This window comes from Eretmochelys imbricata, chromosome 4 (genome assembly GCF_965152235.1).
Source record: "Eretmochelys imbricata isolate rEreImb1 chromosome 4, rEreImb1.hap1, whole genome shotgun sequence".
Taxonomy (NCBI): Eukaryota; Metazoa; Chordata; order Testudines; family Cheloniidae; genus Eretmochelys; species Eretmochelys imbricata.
This window is the reverse complement of record NC_135575.1, coordinates 99,940,191-99,959,556: the sequence shown is the minus strand read 5'-3', so window position 1 is coordinate 99,959,556 and position 19,366 is coordinate 99,940,191. Positions and strand designations below refer to the sequence as shown.

At 39.6% G+C, this 19,366-nt stretch overlaps 1 protein-coding gene across 1 annotated transcript in view; it reads right to left on the bottom strand.

Moving 5' to 3' along the window:
• The window catches only part of APBB2 (amyloid beta precursor protein binding family B member 2), a 285,381-nt gene that overhangs the window by 97,011 nt on the left and 169,004 nt on the right, over nt 1-19,366 (bottom strand). The window contains exons 5-8 of the mRNA XM_077815721.1: nt 18,913-19,121; nt 11,750-11,812; nt 11,246-11,331; nt 10,877-10,937 (exon numbers count right to left, since the gene is read on the bottom strand). Coding sequence (XP_077671847.1) covers nt 10,877-10,937; nt 11,246-11,331; nt 11,750-11,812; nt 18,913-19,121 — 419 coding nt within the window. The remainder of the gene's footprint in view (nt 1-10,876; nt 10,938-11,245; nt 11,332-11,749; nt 11,813-18,912; nt 19,122-19,366) is intronic.

Below are 19,366 nucleotides of genomic sequence, written 5' to 3'. Positions count from 1 at the left end.
TCCCAGTGCCTCCCACACACTGGCAGCCCACCGATCAGCACCTCCCCCTCCCTCCCCGAACCTCCTGATCAGCTGTTTTGTGGCATGCAGAAGGCTCGAGGGGGGGGGGGAGGAGCGAGGACATGGCAGGCTTAGGGAGGGGGCAGGAACGGGTGGAGTGGGGCAGGGCCTGGGGCAGAGCCAGGGGTTGAGCAGTGAGCACCCCCTGGCACACTGGAAAGTTGGCGCCTGTAGCTCCAGCCCCGGAGTCGGTGCCAGCACAAGGAGCCGCATGTTAACCCCTGCAGAGCCGCACGTGGCTCCAGAGCCCCAGGGTGGCCACCCCTGCCCCAGAATGTCACAACTACTGTCTCAGGGAGCATCCAGTTGAAATAGAGAGAGATTACCGAAAGAAAGAAAGAAAGAAAGAAAGAAAAATTTCAAATTAACTGTCTATAGCTTAAAACAAACAAAGAAAACAAAAGCATTTAGACTAATGAATACTCATTCCAGTTCTTAACATTCAAAACATGTAAGATTTCTTCTTTTAGGTCATGTTGGATAGAGCTTACTTAAATTAATGGTATTCTGCTTTCCTGGATTTATAGGATAGCATTTTCACACTTCTCCAGTTCAGGCTATGTCATCATTTCCATTAAAACCCTAGATTTTCAGAGGTCTATGATTCAGTTTGAGTTTTTTTACTGACTGAAGTTTGGCATGGAAGAAGTAGTTCATTCAACTCAGATCATTACAAAAAAAGCCCCCCAGAACAGGCACATTCATTTCTAATGTAACTGCGTTACTCTGAGATTAATCTGGTGTGGAAATCTGATTAACAGAGATTATGGAATTTTTGTCCTTCAAAAAATTCCAAACATTCCCAAATGAATGAAAAATGATTTTTAAATTGCTGAGTAATAAACAATAATGTCACTTGACAATCAGTAATTATTAAATTCAGTGGCTACTGATTGGTTCAAATGGTCTCATGAGACCTGGAAATCTCCCGCTAAACCAGTGTGTGCACTCTCAAATAGCCAGCAGCTGGTTACTTTCCAATAGATATTCAGAAACCTACAACTCTCAAAATATGGCCGATATTCATGCTGTTCAGCACAAGCATTATTCAATCACCGATTCCAAGTATGTATTGCTGGTGTACAGTATTAGGGCTAATCAAAATGTTTTTACCTTTAACAGGAGGAATTGGTAGAGAATCTCAAGGTGGAAGGCAATTTGAGTGACAGTAACCATGAAATGACAGATTTCATTATTCTAAGAGAAGGAAGGAGTGAGAGCAGCAAAATAAGGTCAAAGGGTTTCAAGAAGGCAGACTTTAACCGACTCAGAGAACTGGTAAGCAACATCCCATGGAAAGAAAAACTAAAGGAAAAAAGGAGTTCAGGAGAGCTGACAGTTTCTCAAGGAGGCACTATTAAAGGCACAACTGCAAACTATCCCAATACGACAGAAAGGCAGGGAGAATAGCAAGAGGCCATTGTGCCTACATCGGGAGTTCTTTAATGACTTGAAAATTTAAAAGGAATGCTACAAAAAGTAGAAACATGGCTGTGCTAAGGAGGAGTACAAAAGAATAGCACAAGCATGTAGGGACAAAAATCAGAAAGGCTAATGTGATATATTTGCATGTTTTGAATAGAGTCTTGAATCTGTGTATGTGAATTTGCGGTTATAGTTTCATAAGCAACTTCTTATGTTGAATCAGTTGTTATCTAGTGGTTACTATGTTTTTTTTTTCTCTCTCTCTCTCTGCAATACAAGAGTCAGCCAGCCATCCTGACTCCAACTGTGTGTACCTGTCTATGTTTCTAATCAGAGATTTGGGCTCTGTCAGCCCTACACTACTATTGGCAATGAGGATTTCAAACCCCTTCTATTGCATCAGAGAAGCAAAACAATGTACAACATTGCTTGCAGCCCCGGAGCTGGGGAGGAGTCTAGAACAGAAGAGAGTACTCCCAACTACTACACTGACAGCAGCTAGGTGAAACACCAGGCTATACTGGAAATGTGGAGGCCTTCCATAGTGCCATCGAGGACTGGTCCACATACAGAGAGAGGCTGGAGCAGTATTTTGAAGTAAATGAGATGCCCCAGAAAAACAGGTAGCAGTGTTACTGAGAGTGATTAAAGGAAAAATATACAGTTTAGTAATCAGTCTGATTGCCCCAAAGAAGCCAGCAAGCAAAACCTTTAAAGAGAGAGTGCAAATTATTCAAGAACATTTGGCACCCAGGCCCCTGATGACAGCAGAAAGGTTAATGTTTCATAAGCGGAATCAACTTGAAGGTAAATGTATCCTCTGCAACAGAGATAAAAAGATTATCAGAACACTGGCTTTTAAGATGGGCTTAACAAGGCACTCAGAGACAGTTTTATGGGCGGACTGCTAAATGAAAGCATACAGTAGAGGTTCTTAACGGAGAAAATCTCACTTTTAAACGCGCAGGAGAAGTTACAGCAAGGGATACAATAGAACAGCATAACAGAGCTAAAACAGAAGTAGGAATGCATAAACTAATTGTAACCCAATGCAAGAGCTGGTCCACTCAGACAGACACCGTTATTGGTGTGAAAAAGGTTTCCACCTTCTTATTGTCAATTTAAAGATGCATATTGCAGAAGCTGTAATAAAAAGGTCAGATCCAAGATGTTTTTCATATAAAGAGAAAAAAAGAAGAGACCAAATCAGAGTATAAGAAAAGGAATATCAACGTATACACAGAGAAGCTAGCTTGGATATATAGTGTGAGCAAAACTGACAAGTCAGCAATCTGTTTGAAACCAAGGGTGGCAGGAAAAACACTCAGAATGGAATTAGACACAGGTTCCACAGTGACTTATTTCACATTCAGAATATGAAAACCTTTAAAAATACCAAACTGAGGGAGACACCGATGTTGCTAAAAACCTATATGGGAGAAAAGCTAGTGCCAATTGGATGCAAGTGAATGTGGAGTGTAACAATAAGCGTAGTTTATTAGACTTACGTGTCATTGAGAAAGGGGGGACCAGCCCTGTAGGGCTGTGAATGGTTACATTAGGTGCCTTTGGATTGAAAAAATAATCTATAAAAGATGTTGCAGTCACTTTCAGCAGACCCCACTAAAACAGTTGAAGAACAGCTAGAAGGGATAGGAACTCAAATACACGAAGGCTAAAATAATCCTAGCTGAGAAGGCATAGCTCAAGTTCCACAAAGCTCGACCTGTTCCTTACAGTATCTGTTCAAAGGTAGATGCTGAACTGTAACAACTGGAAAGAGAATACATACTTTCAAAAGTGGACCCCTGGAGCGAGAGGGGAACTCCTATTGTTCCAACTGTAAAAAAGTGTGGTGCAGTTAGGGTCTGTGGAGATGTTAAGGTCACCATAAACCTGTACTGAAAGTTTAAAAATGCCCTCTGCCTCACATTTGAGACATTTTTGCTACACTGGCAGCGGGACAGTGATTCAGCAAAATTGATTTGTCACAGGTTACCGACAGATGGAGGTAGAAGAAGAGTCTAAGGCATACCTCACAATCAACATACATAAGTGTCTGTACCAGTACAACAAGCTAGCGTTTGGCACTGCTTCAGCTCCTGTTTATGGTAATGGGCAATGGACCAAGTTTTGCAAGGTATTCTGAGAACACAGTGTTATTTGAACGACACTATAGTGACCGGTGGATGTGATGAAGAACATCTGGAAACCCTACAAAGGGTATTAAAATGTCTAAAAGAATATGGGTTACCAGCCAATTGCATAAAATGGAAATTTCTCAAGGACTCAGTAGCTTACAGTGGGCACATTTGTGATGCACAAGGCATACTTAAATCTCAGAAGAAGATTAAAGCAGCCCTGAAATCTCCACCGCCAAAGGATGTGTCCCAATTTAGATTACTTCTAGGATTTATCAACTACATTAGCCAACTTATAACAAATCTAGCAACTGCATTACATCTGCTAAACTGTTTACTGCAAACTAGTCAAAAGTGAATCTGATCACATGAGTGTCAAAAAAAACTTCCCTGGAAGCAAAAGAACTGGTCACATCAGGCAGCATGCTTACACACTTTAACCCATCCTTGCCTATCAAATTAACATTGATGCTTCCTGATATGGAACTGGGACAGCAATATGGCACACTATGCCAGATGGCAGTGAGAGACCTACAGAATTTTCCTTCACATCTTTCAGAATGTAAATATGCACCAAAAATCAAAGAGGCTTTCAGTCTGGAATGGGGTGTGAAGAAATTCAAACCGTATCTATATGAGAGGAAATTCATCTTTGTCATGGAACACCAACCCCGTAGTAGCAATCCTTCATCTGAAGAAGGCAGTTTCTATGACAATGACAGCACATATGCAATGCTGGACTCTCTTAGAATTATAAAATCGTAGAACCATAGGGTTAAAAAGGACCACAAAAGTCATCCAGTCTAAGCCCCTGCCAAGATGCAGGATTTGTTGTGTCTAAATCATCCAAGACAGATGGCTGTCCAGCCTCCTTTTGAAAACCTACAGTGAAGGAGATTACCTGATCTCCCTAGGCAGTTTGTTCCATTGTCCTACTATTCTTACAGTTAGGACGTTTTTCTTAGCTGGTTACGTCTAGGACATCGAATTCAAAAGAACAGAAGTGCACACAAATGCAGATGGGCTCTCCTGCCTGCCCTTGCTAGATGAAAGATGGCCTGTAATAAAGACAGAATCTATCACATTTGTCAACTTGTTTCACATTAGATGTGCCCCGGTGACGGTAGTGTGATTGAGCAGAAACCAAGAGGGATCCCACACTAGCTTGGGTTTATGAAGCCACTATGAAGGGCCGTAAATACGACAGCCTTAATCTGGCACCCATACACATACAATGGTGATTTTACCATACATCAAGCATGTGTCATGTGGGGAATTTGTGTTGTTATACCTAGTAAACTGAACACAAGAATTTTAGAAGAGTTCCACATAGATCACCTAAGGGTAGTAAAAATGAAGGCACTCGCCAGAAGTTTTGTATGGTGGCCAAGCATTGACCAACAAATAGAGCAGCTTGCTAAGGAATTTCAGGATGCCAACAAGTACAGCATATGCCTAACCAGTGCCATTACACCTCTGGGAATGGCCATCAGCTCCCTGGGAATGTCTGCATATTGTTTTTGCAGGGCCATTTTTTGGCAATGATGTGTCTAGCAGAAGTAGATGCCATTTCCAAATGGGGGTGGGGGTGGGGGCTGGGGCTTCGGAGCCTGAGAGCCAGCCTACGCCACAAATTTAAAAACAATGTCTACACAGCTATTTTTAGCATGGTAGCATTAGCCCCATGAGCTCGAGTCTGTGACCTCAATGCTACAGGCTACTGCATACTTCATAGACGCACCCTTTGGGACAGAGTGGTTTCCAGGGAGGCCTCGTTTCTTAGTGGTTCTCTTCTAATACCTAAGAACTTGGTGAAAAAGCACCATTTTCTTCAACCCGAAGTTCTCTGTCCAGTTCCTTGGAGTGGAATTTGGATTGCCAAGCCACCAAATAATGTAAATCAACAGATTATGTGCTAGCTGACTGAATATCCAAAGAGACAAGACATTTTCTGTTGTGTCTTCTTCTGTAAGAAGTCCGTAAGAATTGTGGCTACATTACTATATGACTGCACAATGCCAGGTGTTTACAGCTTTACTTTCTGTTTTGCAAAATATTATTTTGCATAGTGCTAAAATGTTTTGGCAAAGCTAAACTAATCACCACATCTTATGAAAATTGAGATGCTATGTTTTTGCGAAACACTGACAATGTGCTCAGTGCTGCATGAAACAAACACATAGATCCAGATTTTCATGCTGTAGTTCTCCTTGATTTCAATGGAAATAACTGTACAGAAGGTACTACTCAGCAAAATTAAGGGCCAGATTCTGATACCATCTTCCATCCTTTCACAATTGCAAAAGAGAAATGGGGGGCAAGTAGAACCAATCAGGGAGAAAGGCTTGAGTATGGAGCAATCACAGCAATAGCCACAACAATTGCTAGGTGTGAATAAGACAAGAAAGTGGAATGTAAAGAAGGTCTGCTAGACAGCCAATAAGCCTAGCTGAGATCTTTCTCAACAGTCCTTCAATGAGGAAAAGGTAAAACAACAAACATGGAGTAAAAAGTAAGCTCAGCATCAAGTACATTGACACTTTTGTCTATGTTTTAGATGAACATTTTGCATGTTAAGTTGAGAGAAGAGGATTCTTACCCCATGTGAGCGAGACAAAGTGTAAACCACTGCTCTCTCCTCCCACCTCACTGAGCCATTCCTACACCTTCCTTCTGAGCAGAATGCCAATCATGGTGAAATATTACTTTTTATATAGTGCTGTAGGTAAACATGGGACTTTACAATCATGTAGACAGTCCCATGCCTACAGGAATTTACAGTCTGTGCAACTGATCCTGGGAGGTGCTAAGCATCTCAATTCCCATTCCAGCATTACAGTTTGGAGCCCTCAGCACCTTCCAGGTAACATTTAACAAGTTGCAGGATTGGGCCTTAAATTAACCAAGAGGGATGCGGTTTCTGTGATTTGAGCAGCTGTCCACTGTGTACTCCAAATCAAATTCATTTTCACATATCTTAGAATAAACAGATAATTCCCTGAAGTAAAATGCTTACATACTGAACTAGTGGTTAGCTTAGCATTGTCTCCTCCGCAATAAATTCCCACTGAAATACATTATTTAAATAAAGCAGTTGGTTTCAATCAATCATTTTTTCCCACTTTTCTATCTTCTCTATTACAGGTAAACCTCAGTTATCCAATTTCCAATTATCTAAAATTTGAATTTATGCCCTAAATCAAAATGCATATAGAAACAATTTCTGTTTACTGTTTTGTATCTGACTGTTTTAGTTGATGAATCACACTTAACCTGTACCAGAAACTACCTGAACACCAGCTATGAGCTCTTTCCTGGCACCAACACTTTCAAATATAATTAGACATTTACAGAAATATGTTTTGCAAGAAAATAATTCTCATGGCTGTCCACAAGGTGGCAAACAGTTTTCTTTGCTGAAAAAGGTACAATATTCAGAACTGTTTGGGGGGGTGTTAAAACAATAACTGTTAATTTTTTTCTATTATTTAAAACATACTGACTAGCTCTCTTTGTAAATATGTTTTAAAACTGCTGTCACTTTAATAAAATAGAACATAAAAAAATCTGTCTGGTTTGGGATTTTAATTCTTCAGAAGTAGAAAAAAAACACATACCAAATTCACCTAAAAAATCAAAGGAAGAAAACTGTACTTTCTGCCATGTTAGATTTGTATTTTTGATTTTAATATAACAAAGATGATACAGATGATATGCCAAAGGGAATGCTTCAGGGGCTAAAACTACTGGTTTGATGCATCTAGCCTTTCTGAAATCACCGCTTCAAATCTAAGCAGGGCTCTCTCAACCCTATATCCTTCTGAATAAACTGACTACAATGGAGTTTACTGGGGGGGGGAAAGGGGTTCATATTGTAAAACCCCTGTCTGTGGTGGGCATTAGAGATCCCATGGCACTTTTCATAAGGGTAAGGATTTGCCCTAGACCCTTTGGCCAACATTTCCCATCCCTGTACTGTGTAGCATGCAGCAAGTCGTTGCCAGCCTCTCATGTCATAGATAGGTACAGTGCAATGATGGTGTCCATAACGTATGTAGTTTGTAAAGAGTTTGAGGAATGAAAGGTGCTATGAAAATAAAAAATAATGTTAGTGTCATGAAATCACACAGCAGAACAAGAGATTTAGACATTACTACCACCACCCCTATAATGACTCAACAAGCCAATGGTGCACAGCATATAAAGAACTCTGACTACAGTAACTGACACAGAAAAGAAAGGGCCCACAGTAAATACAGTTCTTTCACTTCATATTCCTGACTTCATTCCTCATGGTCCCTTCTCCTGCCCATTGTGGAGATCCCAGAAACACGAGTGCTCAGTTATTATTAATCATTTATACTGTGTCAACAGTGTGCTAGGTGCTGCACTGATGCAGAAGGCTGGTTCCTATCCCACAGAGTTTGCATTCTACATGAACAGACATATAAGCAAGGGAAGGGGATGGAAGAAACAAAACTTCTTGGTGGCCTACAGCAATACTGCCTCAGGCTTTCCTGCAGAACAGATTTATAATATTAACCTTTGCAAAATCACCTTGTGCAGAATCCAACTTCTCCAGATATTACCTCCTTGTTCTACATCACCCAGTAAGATTTATTTTTAAGAGACCAGCTTCTTGGCTGGTGTGTGAAGACCTATGCTTCTCACTACTGCAGCAGCAGCTGTCATCCTGTTAAACTGTACTCAGAATTTAGGATTACCACATTTTCCTTTTTGAACCCTTGCTTTTTAAATGATCAGCCTGTTAACTCAAAATGCATGTACTGACTAATAATTGTGCAAACAGAAAAGTAAGTCCATTGAGCAGTCTATTTTCTCCCAAAGTGTGTTTGGAAACACCATTGTACCTATTAAATCTGTTAAATTGCATATTTAACATATAAGAAGATTATGTTCCCTCTGCCATTGTAGATTGATGACATAGCAGAAAAGAGTATATAAATTATTTGGATTTCAAATTACAGATCATGAGCATCCCTAAAAAATGTACATGTACAACACATCAAAGCAGCCCACAAAATACTTAAATGATAGATGTGGAGATATGTGCTCAAACATGCAGACTTTTAAAAAAACTAAGCTCTACTAAAATAACAACAAAGGTATTTCAGACTTTAGGTTGACATTCAGTCCTTAATTCACCGCTGTGTGGAGATACTTGGCGTACAGTAGCAACAAGGTCTCAGTTCAAGGTGTGAAACTTAATTGTACTACCAAAGGAGTCAGTTAAGTATGGAGGGTCAATAGGAGTTCTTACCCTAACATTGAATTTCTTGGCTTTAGTCAGTTTTAAAAAACAACACCCTTAAGGGTATATTTTCAGTCCACTTGAATGAGGATTTAGTCCTGCTATTTTTATTGACATTATGGGTATGGCTATACTGCAATGTAAGCCCAGGCTGAGTGGGACTCAAGTCAGCTGGCCCTGGGTTAGAGAACATAAGGCTTGAATATCTACACCAATTGTTAACCCTACATTAAGAATTTTCTAACACAGACTCGAACCTGGGGCTCCAGCGTCCACATTGCAGCACGCAGACCCAAGTCAAACCAACCAGGTACCAGACTCCCTGGTGCCCGCATACAAGATATTCCTGAAGTAATTGCTGGCTATGAGAGAATGGAATTCCCAAACTGCACTGGGGCCTTAGATGGGACTCATGCCCATAATTTGCCCTCCTCAAGGAGCACAAGTATATAAACCACAATGGGTACTACCCCATTGGTTTGCAGGCCCTTATGGACCAGAGAGGCCAATTTATGAATGGCAACGTGGCTGCACTGGGAAAGTTCACGATGCCAGAGTTTTTTGCCAATCAGGAATCTACATTCAGGACAGGCTGGGACACCAGTCCCACCAACTGACATTGTCAGAAATGGAGTTACTGTTCCCACTGTTATTCTGGGGGACCCCACATACCCCCTTTTGCGTTGGCTTATAAACTGTACCCTGATTTCAGAGGCCCTGGCAAAATTACACCCCCAGCAGGTGTAGAATGTGCTTTTGGCAGACTGAAAGCCTGTTGGAGACGTTTATAGATCTGTTTGGATGCCAGTGTCACCAATGCTGTCCACGTTACTGGGGCTTGCTGTGCTCTTCACAATCTCTGTGAAGCCAGAGGTGAGCCATTTCCCCCTGAATGGACCTATGTCAGCAAGGGGCCACTGAATCGGTTCCCTCAGCCAGAAAGTGCAGCTGCCACAGCTGGAGCTGGATGCACCCGGGCAACAGAAGTCAGGGATGCTTTGTGCTCCCACATTATGGACTTGCATGGCCCAGCGGAAGAGGGCAAATAAGCCCCTTTATGAATGTGCTTGTGGGGATGGAGCTCACTGATTGTGGGATATTTCAGTGCTTGGGGAGGGGTGAGGAATTAATTGCCATGCAGTGTATTTATGAATGACATGATGACTTATGAAATGGAGAAGAAGGGATTCACAGTAGGGATTGATGTAAGGAAGTGAATGAAGTATGGATTCATATAGACAACTGTACTGGGAATAGTGTTTGCTTATTAACGCCTAATTGTCCCTGATCATGTATTTACCTTTATTACTTTACATGGACATTGTATGATGTGATGCGGGGATAGCAATCAACTTTCTTGATTAAATAAAAAGCTTTATTTATAAATGTATTAGAAAAGCACAGCATTCACCGATTGCCAGGCATGCTAGGTGCCATAACCACATCAAAACACCAGTAACAACAGAATCACACAGAAAAAAAAAAAAGTGCATGAACGAGCATGAACAGTGAAAGCACAAACAAGACAGAAACCTCCTCGAGTCGATTGGAGTAGATATGACAAAGGAAGCTGGCCCGTGGGATACTTTTGGCAGATTCCTAGGATCCGAGATGCGGGGGCTGCGTCTACACTGCAAAGCAACAGAGCTCAAACCCTGGGTCTCGGCTTGACCCTGGCTCAAACCCTCCACCCCTGTAGGTCCTTGGACCCAGCCCGAGTCTGATAAATTTGCATGTAGATGGAAGGGGGTTTGGGCTGTAGACTGAATGTGAGTCTGGGCTTACATTGCAGTATATACATACTCTTAGAGACTCACATAGTTAAAATCTATGTGCATTGTGCCAAAATATTACCATTTCAACTAACATCTTGAATGGGGTATTTAAGTTTAAACCTACAAGACAACTTGCTCCCTGCATGCATTGTTTACAATTACAAGCTTAAATTGCTATCCCTTTTAAATATTTTCTTACAGACCTTGGCTTCTGGATCACTGTTGATGCTACAGGAATCATCTTCATTAGACTGTGGAGCATTTCTGTAATGAAAAAATATTATTATTATTATTTGTATTACCACAGCGTTTAGGAGCCCTAGTCATGGATCAGAACCCCACAGTGGCACTGTACAATCATGGAACAAAAGGATAGTCCCTGCTCCAAAGAGCTTATAACCTAAATATAAGACAAGAGAAACGGATGGATACAGACAGACAGGGGAGTACAAGGCAACAATGAGACAACATTGAATAAATATTGAAAATAGGGTTTACAGTCAATATAGTTTATAGCACCGTGCAACATATTCAAGGTGGCCACTCTATGGAGATTTCTTAAAACAACATACCTGAGCTTCAAAGACGCATAGCGTAATGTTGCTCCTTCAAATTCTTTTAGACTGGGGTCTGGATTCACTGTGGCTGCATGAAGGTCCTAAAGATAAACATACCATTATTAATACATTTTCAGGCATGTGCTACAGCAAATTACCTCTAATTTCAAAGGGAAATAAAATCCTCCCTGCCAAGAAGCATACAGTGTTTCTGGATAAAGTTAAAAAAGGCATGCATATATTTTCATATTATTTTTCATTCAGTGCAGGCATCTTATTTTTACAACATGATATTTACCCTGTTGATTTAGACTGAATCCATTCTAAGTGCAAAGATCAGAAAATGGCAGCATGTTTGTGTGCTAGATATCCCTAGCAATACCCCATTTACTTTGGCCTATATTATGAATGACATTTGTGAGGCAAAAAACAAAACAGAACAAAACAAAAATACAGCCACTGCCATGCAAAAACAAGGGTAATAATATTAAATATTCTAAAATCTGACAATATACTTGCCTTCCAAATGTCACTATTAATCTTTCCCCCATTCAGTACAGCAAAATCACTCCATGGCTGTTTCTAGACATATAATTATTCACACAGGAAGAAGCACATTGATAAAAAAAAAAAAAAAACAAGAAAAAAAAAACACAAGACACTGTTGTTAGCATTGATATTTACAGGATGGGTTAGGGAACAGATCCCCTCAAAACTTCAACTAGTTAGTCCACTATACAATGGCATTTGGAGGAGTAGGGAGGGGTGGGGGGTCAGGAGGAGATGTTTCTACAGTTACTTACCAAAACAAATGATTGGAACAAGGAAAAGTTAATGTGAATTAAAAACAGACAATGAGATTACTCTTTAGGTATGATCTTGAAAGCAAGCAAAATGAGTCTGAATGTGAATGTTGGCCATAACTGCTATGACCTGCTACAAAACAGCAATTCAGAGAAAAATGGAATTTACATTTCTCTGGGCTTCATTTGTTGAGTATTCTAACTCTAAATATAGTGTGACCTAGAAACATTGAAATACAAGGCAATATACAGCATAAGGGTCAAATAATTTCCAGATCACAGGAAGAAAAAAGGACAATGGACGGAAAAAGGTGATTAGTAGGGAGCACAGGCAGACTTCTTGCAACAAAAACAATTCTGAACAATCTAACACAACTTCCATGTGTGTTGTTTTTTTTTAAACAAACAACAAATGTCCCTAACCTCATTCAAGAGTCTCTAAGGAAACTGCTATATAATCCATCAAATGCGCATTTTTAACACTGTTACAATCAGTATCAGCAAGCTGAGAGATGCTGAGAGTTCTCTGCAAAGAGTGCCAGAGGGGGCTAGGAGTGTGGTTTCCTGGCTCACATGGAGCTAGCGTGAGTATAAATAGTGGATTTAGCCACAGAAGCACTGGTAGCAGCAGCACAGGCCTGGCTTAGCTGTGCCGAGTACGTACCCACTGGTTTCAGGTGACTGCGTACTCATCTCCGTTGCCACTACCCGTGCTGCCATGGCTACACGGCTCTTTATACTTGTGCTCGTTTAATGAGAGCTGGTACAAGTATGTGTACACAAGCAGGGGAATCACATCCCTAGCTCCTAGGATAGATACAGCTTAAGTGCCAAACATAGAGTCCCTATTCTCCATCTCTCCACAGTATATGAGTAACTCCCATGGACTTGAACAGGAGTTACTCAACTCCTGTGGAGGGAGAATACGACATTTAGATGACATTAGACCATCTCTTTCCTCCCATTAAATTCCCCAATATTAAAAAGCTCTGTTCAGGCTGACCTCCTCCAGATTTATTAACCCACTTTACCAGACAAAGCAGCACAAATTAATACAACCTAATTCTGAATTAACTTGTGCTATGGATCCCTGCCTTCAGGAGATAGATGTTCCTGAAACAGCCATGCTGCAGAAGCTCCTGGATAGAACAGCTCCTGCAGTAGCTGTCATCCTGTTACACTGTACCTGGAATTTAGTGGTAGTTAATAGGATCAGCAAAGCTTTCCCTTGGGAACCCCTAGCTTGTAAACAATTAACCTATGAGAGCCATAGATCCTATGGCAGGGAAGAGTCAGTAGAGAGAAAATTTGCTTCCTGAGGATTCCTTAAGATCCATAGTTTAAAGGGACCAAACCACCAGCTCCTGCTGTTGTGGCCCACCCCCGAGGATAAATCCCACCCCCGAGGGAAAGTGAAATCCTGTGGTTTCCTTTGCCCTCCACAGGCTATTCCCATGTAGGGGAGAACATAGCAATAAACTTTTAGTATAATATAAAGAAACTAATGAAATTCATACCATCAGTTAGATCCCTTCTGAAAATCTATGCTTCAAGGAACTAAACGATTAATTTAGGGAAATTCACCTTAAACCTTCAAAAATACTAAGATTAGATACAAAAAAGTATCTCCCCATGTTCTGCTCATACTAAATTTACTTCTGGCGCAAGATACAATTAAGGAAAAAGGCAACAAGATAAAAATAAACTCAAAAACTTAGAAGAAGATATTTTATATACTGAACATAAAGGTTCTCAAATTAATTTATTCAATAACTTATTGGAGAGAACTCTATAAATTGTTCATGGCCAAAACAGATTTTCAAGATATTTTTTTAAAAAGTATATAAAATCCACATATTTAGCATTATTTACCATTTTCTCTGAACAGGTTGCAGGATTTTTCAAATTATTCTTAACCTACAATTATACTGGAGCCATTTTCTGTGCTGATGAAAATGGCACAGAAGCATCTGCTGCTATAAAAGCAGGAAAAAAAATGTCTTGCAACCAGCAAAAAAAAAAAAAAAAAAAATTTGAGAATACACTAATTTTTTCCCACTTTTTTCCATTTGGACCAATGTTTTTTGGCTATTTGCATTAACAGTGTCACTTTCCCCCTACCCAATTTTTCTCTGCTTCTCTCTGTTGGATTAACTTGTTTTCCTTGTACTAAATATTCATATCAAGATATACTATGAAACAATACCTGATTTTTGTCTTTGTTCCTTACAAACCTTCCTTAAGGAAGTCTGTCAAATTAGAATCACTTTCAACTCAAGGCTATGCTCTACTGATTGAAGCAATGCTTCAGAATATCACTTTAGTTAAGAGACAGGGACACAAAGAAAAATAAATGAATGAGAAAAAGGATCTTTAAAAGGGTAAGAATATTAGTTGTTGAGGAAGAAAATATATCTAAGTGTTTATTTGAGAAACCTGAAAGGCTGAACAGCACAAATAAACAAATTTCAGGTAGAGTGTAAGAGGGCTGAGGGTTTCTAAAAAGAGAAGTATGGTGAAGATAAAGCAAACTCTTGTGAACTGATGGAAAAAGATAATATTGGGACTGAACTGGAATGTCCCCTGTATAATGGTACTTTATTCCAGCTCACTCTCATTCAGCTGAAACCTGTAAATCCACCAACTTTTTCTACAGAAGTTATATGAATCTTGCCACAATGCAGAGGAATGAACTAATAAGCCTTCCAGACCAAATTATTCTATACCAAAATCCATGTATTCAGTGAAATGTTTAACTGATGATATCACAAATTCTCTGATTAAATAAAAAACACTGTAGACACAGAATACCATTCACACATTTTTTTAAAAAAACGTGTGTGGAGCATTCAGGGTGGGCTACAGTCCAACGAAAACGAGGGCATTCTAAACTGAGACCAACACTATCCTCGAGTTGCCCAGAGGTGCTGAGGTACTTACAGAAAATAATATCAAGTGCCAGTTTGGGACTTGGGAAAATCCAAAGAAAAACATAAAAAGAAAGGTGACTCAGACTAGACTTTGAATTCTTTGGTTTCTATTGGGGAGGCACGGATCACCGTTCACATTGCACTCCCCATCAGTACCCAGCCCAACCTGGGGAAGCTAATGATCCAACCAGTGGACCAGATTCGATGATGAATCCTGGTCACGTGCCACTTGAGACACGCTGCACATATGCTAAGATTAGTTCATCATAACATTGTTTTTCTTTCCTTAACCCTCTTTCCAGAACCAACTGAAACTTACTGGAGTCCTCCCTCAATTCTATCTTTTATTTAACTTCAAAATTCCTGATATCGCAGTGACATTTCACTTCAGTTAGCGTTGCTAGACAGTGCCACAAGTTGACCTTCCAATCCCTTTCCTGTCAGGGCCTCAGCTACCTGCCTCCGCAGTGTTCCCAGACCGTGCCAGTCCAGGGACAAGGTCCTCCTGTTTGAACATGTGTGTGGTATCCTATTGCACTGCTGCTTCAGGACTGGTCCAGACCGAAAATCAACATTAATTAATCATCGTGTGTTAGAAGTTTACAAAACAAAATGGAGAAACTCTTGGAGACAATTTCCTATTGCAATTTGACACCACCGACCATATTTTTGCATAAAACTTTATTATAGAAACATATCTAGAGACTCATTGAAATAGAGATAAATTGTCTGAGAGCTTGCTGGTTGAAATTATTATTATATAAATTCCTGCGTAGAGACTTCTACACTACAGTCTATGTTCCTGATCTTGCAAAGGGATCTGCACAGGTATAATGCTCTCTGCCTGGGTGAATACCTTACAGGATTAGCGCCCACATTGTATCAAAATCTACATGGCCCTCTCCTATGCCCTGGATATTTGGTCTTGGCATGACCATTCATAACAGCTTTTTCAGGATTTTTAATATATTGGATCCAAACCTTTGTTTTCTTAATTCATAGATTTCACATGATACTTTAATGTGAAGATCAGAAAAAAAATTATTCTCCTTTATCCTGGCAAACCATTGTCTGTAATGTAAAAGTTTATTATTAAAAGTAATTCCCAAATGTTTTAAGAGCTTGTCTACACAGTAGGGTAATACTGTCTACAGAGAAAGAAAAGGAGTACTTGTGGCACCTTAGAGACTAACTAATTTATTTGAACATAAGCTTTAGTGAGCTACAGCTCACTTCATCGGATGCATACTGTGGAAAGTATAGAAGATCTTTTTATACACACAAAGCATGAAAAAATGGGTGTTTACCACTACAAAAGGTTTTCTCTCTCCCCCCACCCCACTCTCCTGCTGGTAATAGCTTATCTAAAGTGATCACTCTCCTTACAATGTGTATGATAATCAAGGTGGGCCATTTCCAGCATAAATCCAAGGTTTAACAAGAACGTCTTGGGGGAGCGGGGGGGGGTAGGAAAAAACAAGGGGAAATACGTTACCTTGCATAATGACTTAGCCACTCCCAGTCTCTATTCAAGCCTAAGTTAATTGTATCCAATTTGCAAATGAATTCCAATTCAACAGTCTCTCACTGGAGTCTGGTTTTGAAGATTTTTTGTTGTAATATTGCAACTTTCATGTCTGTAATCGCGTGACCAGAGAGATTGAAGTGATAGTGGCTACACTATCAGAGGCTCGTTCACCTGCACATCCACCAGTGTGATATATGCCATCATGTGCCAGCAATGCCCCTCTGCCATGTACATTGGGCAAACTGGACAGTCTCTATGTAAAAGAATAAACGGACACAAATCAGATGTCAAGAATTATAACATTCATAAACCAGTCGGAGAACACTTCAATCTCTCTGGTCACGCGATTACACACATGAAAGTTGCGATATTACAACAAAAAAACTTCAAAACCAGACTCCAGCGAGAGACTGTTGAATTGGAATTCATTTGCAAATTGGATACAATTAACTTAGGCTTGAATAGAGACTGGGAGTGGCTAAGTCATTATGCAAGGTAACCTATTTCCCCTTGTTTTTTCCTACCCCTCTCCCCCCAGACGTTCTTTTTAAACCCTGGATTTATGCTGGAAATGGCCCACCTTGATTATCATACACATTGTAAGGAGAGTGATCACTTTAGATAAGCTATTACCAGCAGGAGAGTGGGGTGGGGGGAGAGAGAAAACCTTTTGTAGTGGTAAACACCCATTTTTTCATGCTTTGTGTGTATAAAAAGATCTTCTATACTTTCCACAGTATGCATCCGATGAAGTGAGCTGTAGCTCACGAAAGCTTATGCTCAGATAAATTGGTTAGTCTCTAAGGTGCCACAAGTACTCCTTTTCTTTTTGCGAATACAGACTAACACGGCTGTTACTCTGAAACCTGTCTACAGAGAGCGATTTCTAAAATGCATTAGTGTGTTGCGGATTAATTGGTCCATGTAGAACTTCCTGGTGCGTACCAAAGGTTCCCTAGTTCACTTTAACATAGTACTGTTTCAAACAGCATTACTTTAAAGTGCACCAACAGAGTCTATCCAGATCAATTTATGTGTAACTCTTTAGTGTGGTTTAGAAATCACACACTCAAAAAACACATCACCCCACTGTGTACACAAGCCCTATGATACTTGTCTGTAATATTAAAATGAAAAATGTCAGTCCTACAATTAAAAGCTACTTTACCATCAGTGAAAGAAAAAACACTGAATAAACAAATTCATATTTCCCCCCCGTAATTTAGCATCCTTACTGATTTTTATTTTTACATAATTTAGTTATTTCAAAGATGTAAGTTAATAGTCAAAATCTTGTCCATAAAGTTTTAGAAGGAAACAAATAATTTATGACTCAGTTATAAATTTTAAAATACAGAAATTTACACTGCAAACATTGGTAGCACTTTAAATTCCTCTGAATTTCAGAATTATCTGAGAGCTAACCGATCACTCTTCATCCTTCATATCACTTAACTTTATCCATTTAGTAGTCAACACATCTGGCATATAGTGAATTCCAGGGAAGTCTTGACCCATGTGAACCACAAATGAAATGGTTCACACACTAACCATAACTTCACTCATGTGAGTACTCCCACTCAAATCACGCAAGTGAAGTTACACATATTTAAGTGTTTGCATGGTCAAGGCAAGCCAAGCATATATATATATTTCAAAAATTATAAATTAGCTGCAATTTTTCTAGTTTACTGTTCCATTTGGTATTTTATATTTTCATGTATAGACATCAGTAAGTTATCCCAGGAGTGCCCCAGAAATTGGTATTTTAGTGGGTTATTACCATTTAAAAATATTTAGCAAGTTTTCTTCTTTTTCACAATGCTTGAAGACAGAGGACACCCCATTTCTAGTTTAAAAATTCAGCGCAAAAGAATGATGTTTGTGCTCAGATAATTTTTCTGGTATGATTCTAAAGTGCTTTCACTTTAGAATGCTTTGTATATTTAATATAAGCTATACGTTCAGTAGTTACCATCTGGTGTATAACTTCCAATGTGTGTGTGTGACACTCCAAGCAACTGAACAGCTAAGAGAAGATGTAATTACGAAGAGTCAAGCCAAGAGACTGTTAATGTGTAAATATTTTATATAGCCTGCACCTGTGTAATTAAGTATTGCTTCCGAACCCTAGGGAACCTTAATCATTTCACATTAATCACACATACAGGCTGTCTAATTTTGTACGAGATATGATGTCTCCTTTCATACTACACATCCAAATCTTTAAGGTGTTTCGTGAGACAAAGTCATTAAAAACAAAAAATATTTATGGTTTATTATCAACAAACAGCTACATTTAGAGATGCTAACGTATAGTGGATTCTAAAGCTTATGTTACTGTTTTAGGTGCAAGTAACTGGTTGAAAGAGATCCTAATTTCTTTTCAATACTCAGTAGTAAGAGATCACTACATTTTACCTCAGTTTCTGGGGTAGGAGATGGGGTAATAGAATTAAGTGATCCTTTCCTTGAGCTCTGAAGATCTGTTGGTATGGAGACAGGACGTTCCCACTGGGTTGTTCCTGTTGGTATGTGCCAATAATAGATCCCAGCAATGTCATTGATTTTTTTCCAGCCAGGTGGCAAGTCGGGGTCGGTCTGAAATGAGTGATCACTCCATATATCTGCTGAGAAAGGAAAAATAAACCTGTATTATTCAACACAAATGCTTTTTAGATTTCCAGTTCTGGTCTTGACTCATTTGATGAAGGATTAGTACTGCTATTGCTCTTTACCGAAATAAATAAAAGTCACTGAAGTAAATTATACAATATTAGGCACTGAGGTAAGATGAAAAGGTCAACATGGCATGAATTAACCTACAAAGAGGAGGACAACAAGATGGACAGCTTACATAAGAGATGCATTAATA